The sequence below is a fragment of the Musa acuminata genome, chromosome BXJ2-5, assembly GCF_036884655.1.
Source record: "Musa acuminata AAA Group cultivar baxijiao chromosome BXJ2-5, Cavendish_Baxijiao_AAA, whole genome shotgun sequence".
In the NCBI taxonomy this organism is placed as follows: Eukaryota; Viridiplantae; Streptophyta; class Magnoliopsida; order Zingiberales; family Musaceae; genus Musa; species Musa acuminata.
This window is the reverse complement of record NC_088342.1, coordinates 15,055,005-15,061,467: the sequence shown is the minus strand read 5'-3', so window position 1 is coordinate 15,061,467 and position 6,463 is coordinate 15,055,005. Positions and strand designations below refer to the sequence as shown.

Sequence of the window (6,463 nt, the reverse complement as noted above, 5' to 3'; positions counted from 1 at the left end):
TTGTATCCTAGTTATTCTCTTGTAATTGTTACTAGAATTTTGGGTAAAAGATTGAGATTTGTATATTCATTATTCTCATAGTGGATTATCTCTAGTTTGCCTCGTGGTTTTTACTCTTCACATTGAAAGGATTTTTCATGTATATTTTGGTGTTCTATTTTATTGTGATTCCATTTAATTTAGCTACGTGTTAGACCTGATAGTATTTATTCATATATAAAAAATTTAGTTTAACTTTATATCCCATCATACATATTAGAGATAGGCATCCGGAAGCAACATTAAGTTTATTAGCAAAAGTGAGTTCCAAAAACATAATCCATTAACCACCTTCCTGCTTTTTTATTTAACTTAAGTTTCATCTATCTTGGATGTAATTCGAATCCTATGAAGTCAGTCATGACACTTGAAAAGATCTCAGAACCATGACAAAAGAGCATACCATGACAAATTATACAAAAATGGAACTCTCTGCATGGGATAAATTCCAAATAAAATCTAATCTCCTCCGTATTAATCTCTTGTTTCTTGAATATGTATATCCACAATAGAAGTACAACAACAAGAAAAATGCTAATTTATAATAATAAGATTGTGATACATCAGAAGGGGAATTGTTTGCCGACATAGGTTTTGCCGAAATCCCAGTCCTTGGGGGCGACATTGTAGGAGGTCAGGGTGACACCGTCGCTGGAGGTGACCTCGAAGGACAATGCCTGACCCTTGAGGTCAGCACTGATGTGCCAATTCTGGCCCCAGGTTCGGCCCATGGGCAGCCACCCAGTCACTGACCCCTTTATCTTCACCGCCGTAACATCACCAGCACCTGCCACATTACTGATCAGCACTGTGTAGAAGAAGCCCTTGCCATCTATGGTAAACCGAACACCATCTTCTCTTATGCACTTGACCCTGTGTGCACAATTCCAAATTGCAAAATTTAGTGATACTCATCAAGTCAGATATATTACTCGCGACCACAAATTTATTTTGTTTCTAAAAGTATCAGACTATTGTTTCTTATATGGCGAGCTTCTGAGAGTCTAGATTTAATTTCGTCTGACGGAGAGTTGCAGTGAAACAAGAGACTGTGTGAGAACCAACAAAGCAGATGGTCATTAAAGACCACAGTTGGAAGTCAGTTTCTAAGCTTTGCACTGGTGAAAAAGGTAACCGCTGCAGAAAGAGGACCAAGTTCATTTAAACATCCTTTGCAACTTTGTTTGCTGTCTCCACCAACATTATAATGTGTTAAATAAATGGTAGACTAAAAGGAAGAGCTGAACTACTAAAGATGCAGAACTGTCAGTCCCTTATTAAAAGACAAGTGATTTCATCTTCAGTTCACCATCACAAAAGGATTAGTCCGGAGAGAAACTGAATGCTCCGTAGGAATAGTTAAAAATCCTTCAGTTGTTTACAGTTCTTGCAAACTTAAATGTAATACCAAATGGTATAGAGGTAACAGATACAGTGATAGCTGACATCTAGCGAAGCCAGCTATTAAAGAATTTCTGAAACTAACCCTAACATCGAATCAACTTATTCACAGTCATGGAACATCTCCAATCATAATTGGTATTAGGCTCTTGTCACATTATAAGGCCTTTTAAATTTGTCATGCATCAAGTCCAACACCAAGACCAATTCAATGATTGACAAACCACGCTGTTGGACAAAAAGCTAAATTTCTAAACATTGGCACATGGAATAAGAAGAAAGATGAAATAAATTTGTTGGTTGCTATGAAAATTATCTATATAACCCAAAGAAAAAGGTAAAAACTTCATTGAAGACTGTGTTTGTGTGAATTTATTTACATAAATAACTCTGCTTCCATTAAAGAAAACTCCACTTCATTTGTATCTATTCTAATTAAACTAAATCCACCTTTCCTTATCTTATCAAGTACAGAGATGGTGGTCGAATGTAGAATCAGATCTAACCAGAGACAGTTGCAGTTCCCTAAGATAAGATCAATTCAAGATGGTGGTCGACTGTCGTTCCACACAATTTACACAGATGAACTAAGAAATTTGTCTTTGGTAAATGGGTTGGGTTGACCAACTCAACCTGGCCACAAAATGTCAACTTTTTTTTTCATCTTTAAATGATAAGTTCACTATGGGATGAGATCAGACAGAGGTGGATCATGAATCAGAGTCATGTATCCCCAGTCCTAGACTAACTAAAGAATTTGAACCATTTCATGATGTGTCCAAGCATCAGATGAATCAGAGTCGAGTTCAACGCTACTCCATACTGAAGAAATCAAGTCATTTTCAGTTCAATCGAACATAATTTTCACCAATCACAAATCAAAATGAAGCCTTTCAGAATCTAATTCCAAATTGACCGTCATAAATGAACTCAATGTGGACAAGAAAGATAATAACCAAGAAGAGAGGATAAGGAAAAGCAACGTAGGGGTGAAAAGGAAGAAGTAGATCACGGACCTGCGGTACTGGATGGGCATGACGCCGGCCTTCCAGATGGCGATCTTCTCAAAGGCTTGGATAGGCATGAGGAGGTGGTGGTTGGGATGGTTGCAGATCCCACCTGCGTCTGCCGGGAGGCCGTAGTTGGGAGCGCAGAAATTGGTAGCGGTGAGCACGATGGAAGTCCCCGGCAGGCAGTAGCGCAGCTCCTCCACGCACCGCACCTCGTAACAGCCGCCGCACGCCGCGCCCTTCTCGAACAGCGCATCGCTCAGCCCCGCCGTCGCCATCCCGTACCCGCTCTTCCCTAGGTCGCCGTACCCGCACGCGCCCCCTGTCGGCCAGAAAACCAGTGAGATCCATCCACAGAGACAGGAGGAGCAAAAAGGGGGAAGGAAGGAGATTGAGATCGGAGCGGACCAAAGGTGTCGCGCGGGTCGGAGGCGGCGTAGTAGGAGGCATGGGCGGAGCGCCATTCCGTGAGAGCGGCAGCAGCATAGGAGGATGAACCCTGGTGAGCTGCGGCCAAGCGTGAGCGCAGAGAGTGGAGGAGGAAGAGGAGAGCAAATAATTGGCGGAGGTCGGACTTAGGTGGAGGTGGTAATGATGGTGTCGGCGGCATTTGTGGAGTGGGGAGGAGGTGGTGGTGGTGGTGGTGGTGTTGAGAGAGTGCGGTGGAGACACAGGGCTGAGTTGCAATGGGGATGGGGCTGACGGGGAGTGGCGAAACTAAAAGCCAAGGGGAATGAGTGGGGAGTAGCGGTGATCGCACTTGTCTTTTAGCCTCGTTTGCGTGCTGCGGCTTTTGGCTTTTACAGGAGCTCACCGGTTACTTGGTTGGAGTGACATGGGGATCTCCCTGTTGCTTCATGTCGATCTCTAAGTTCCTGTAGTTTTGATGAACTCCTGGCCATCTTTTTGAAAGAAAGCAATGTATGCTTCTCGATTTGGTATTGTTAATTTTGAAAGAAAGCAATGTATGTTAATTTTGCATTCAAATGTCATACAGATTGAATTCTAGAGTATATATCCTTACGAGAAATCTATACAGAATGACGATCTATATCCGGTATTCTTAATCAGATTCTAGAGTCTAAATCTACGAACCAGACATAACTTTAATGGATCCGAAATGAGGAGCAAATATCTTTCCATTGTCGAGTTTCACGTGATCAAACCCATTATCATCGATGTGTGCAGTGAATGACAATCTGTGTGTTTATAAAGAACAAGTAAATATTTAACTTAATTTTATTGGGTGTACATTAAAAAACTAAGAACAAAAGTATAAGTATAAGCCCAGAGCTTAATTAAAAAAATATATAAATATTTACATTGTTACGGTTCCCTACGAGGGAACAAAGATTCGTAGTCAATGTGCTAAGATTGTCGTCCATCGCCCTTCCTTTTTATAATTGTTTACCATGCATCCATCCCGCACTTCCCACAACCACAACAACTCAGTCTCTTGTCCCTCGATCGCAACGCAACATGTATATGAAGACGTAACAAGCAATTAAAACTTCAGCGTCCGTCAATTTCTACAGTCCCATCCAACCTTCTCCTAATAATTCCCTTGGTTACAGCATTACTCATTGGCATACGACATATATCTATCTGTCTTTTGGACCTTTAAGTGGAGGAAAGTAGGCTTGGCCTCCGGTAGATCCATCAGATTTGGTTTTGTCTTCCTTTAATGACAAAAAAACCAAAAAACGATGGCTATTTCCCCGTTGGATAAAATAATATGATATCTGAATTACTCTCTCATGAATATTGAAATTATTAATTGTATCTGGATTTGTTTGGCCCCTCCCTTTTTAATAGAATTACAAGTGTACGATGTGCCTAGCGTTAAGTGATGATAGTTAGTTTTGAAGATATGACTGTCACCACATAGTTATTACAATCTCATTTATTATACCTTCGGACGGAATATATGAGATGGGTGATGATGTCTCTGGCAGCTACTTATTATGTTGAAAGTGAAGGTATTTTGTTGGAAGCTGCTTTATTGTCGCCTCCTAATATCAGATCCACTTACGATGTTGGAAATTTTTCAGTACAAGCTATAAATTTTTTGTTATACTAATTTAGAATCCGCTCAACATGTGTAGTTTTGTTGTTTTGTCTCTTTGGCTTTTTGGTCTCTTTGTAAGAATCGACTTATTTTACATTTTGATATTTTGCTTACGAGGATGGTCTTTGTCAAGTTCACATCAAGACAGATTTTATGACAGATATCATAAGCAAACAATCTCTTATTCCATAGCAAATTTTGGATATTGTTAAGAATATTTTACCTCTAATGTCTATTATAGATGAACGTAAGATCTCGTGTATATTTCATGAGAAAATAGTATAATTAATTGGTTGATCGCTAGAGCCAACAAATTCTTTGGTCTTTCAAGGAACTTTTATCTTATGGATTTAGATCTTTTGATTCTCTACGAGGGAAATGAGATTGTTTCCTAATGATTTTAGTAATAAAATCTTTTCTTTTTTAAAAAAACAATTTCATACAAACCAAAGCTCAGAGAAGAGAGGCTCAAAACAACTATAGCTTCCTCTACGGTGCACCCCTTTTTCCTCTCTTCTTATGTTGGGTGGATTGCTTCCTTATGGTCTCTATTATCTATATGTATAGGTATAAGATCCTATTTATAAGCCGAAACAAATAATCTCCTGCTCCTAACCAAATACAAATTTCTAATCTAATCCTAATCAAATTCAAATTACCCAAACTTTCTATTCAATTTTCCCATACCCTTCTTCCAGCCAACCTCTTAAGATGCAGAAATCATGAAACTTGACATTCAATTTTTGTTTATCTAGCTCCCAGTAAATCTTAGGTTGATTACATTCGATCAAGAAATGAATCTTAGTAGAGTTTGCAAACAGAACAAACATTGATTCGAGAGTAGTAAATCTTCGAAACCTATTCTGAAGCTAGCAGCTTATTCTACAGGAGGAGAAAAGAGAGGAGGAAGACATTGACTTTGGGTGGAAAACCTAAGTTCCACGTGGCCTTCTAACCTGACCATCTCTCCTCATCCTTGTATCTCTTTTAACAAACAAACTGATAGACACTCTTAATCGAGGTGAACCATTTGCACTTGTGTCCAAATCTAATAATCATAGGCAGATCCTAGATCCTAGGGTCAGGTGGATTCTTATGATATTGTCTTCCGAGATTCTCCAAGAATTTGAGAGTTTCACTATTTTCCATCAATTTATTTCAACAAAGATCTCATTAACATGGATAAAGGTAGACCATCTATTTATAGATTGATTTATTGTTGATTCAAGGATTTTTCAAAATCTTAGTAGATAAACCGTCGCGAATAAATTTTCTAATTACTTAGTAGACCTGCAACATGGGTTCCAATAATGGGTTGAAAGAATCTTTATCCCAAGTTTCCTTTCATGGGAATGATCTTTTTGGTCCCCGACTTCCCTCCCACTAGAGTTTTTACTATGTCCCAATTAATTAAGTTGTTTTTTTCTAGAAGAGTATTTATTTGTCCATCCAAACAAAATACCTAGATATTGTCTCTGCTTAACGAATAGTTTTTTCGCTGACTTTCATTTTCAAAATATGCATAGGTAAAGCATTTAAAACATACTTGCTTAGAACAAACTTGCAGCTTAATTCACTTTTCGTTTTCTTTTTTTTTTTTAGTTGCCTTCCTGGAATAAGAGGAGTAACTTAAAAAAAGAAAAAGAAAGTCTCTGATACCTACCAGATAATACATATGTGTCCATAACCGGTGAAATTTTCAGAGAATGAACGGGTCTTGAACAACGTTTTCATTAAAAGAAAGCCTACCTCTCTATTTTATTGTATTGTATGGGAATTATCTCAAGACCCTTGCAAGGTCAAAGTCACCATGCGACATAATTACTGCTTCATCTTTTGGAATAAGGATCTAATCTTCAGTATGCTGTGATGATGAGAACAGCTCAATTACCAGAAGCATGGACAATTACACTTCCTTCAGTTTGGGAAGAAACTCTTTATCTGC

At 38.7% G+C, this 6,463-nt stretch overlaps 1 protein-coding gene across 1 annotated transcript; it reads right to left on the bottom strand.

The window, feature by feature from the left end:
• Positions 1 to 492: 492 nt before the first annotated feature.
• Positions 493 to 3,248, bottom strand: LOC103973442 (expansin-A10). Its single transcript, XM_009388006.3, has 3 exons — positions 2,859 to 3,248; positions 2,457 to 2,772; positions 493 to 912 (listed from the first exon to the last, which is right to left on the bottom strand). Exons 1-3 carry the CDS (start codon positions 3,058 to 3,060, stop codon positions 603 to 605), a joined length of 828 nt encoding a protein of 275 aa, XP_009386281.2. The 5' UTR covers positions 3,061 to 3,248; the 3' UTR covers positions 493 to 602.
• Positions 3,249 to 6,463: the final 3,215 nt, after the last annotated feature.

Bases quoted from the DNA above. Each gene is read 5' to 3' on its own strand.
- LOC103973442 (XM_009388006.3), bottom strand. From the start codon at position 3,060: ATGCCGCCGACACCATCATTACCACCTCCACCTAAGTCCGACCTCCGC. The intron at 2,773-2,858 runs GTCCGCTCCGAT...TCTGGCCGACAG, and splicing joins CGACCCGCGCGACACCTTTG to GGGGCGCGTGCGGGTACGGC. The intron at 913-2,456 runs GTCCGTGATCTA...TTGTGCACACAG, and splicing joins ATGCCCATCCAGTACCGCAG to GGTCAAGTGCATAAGAGAAG.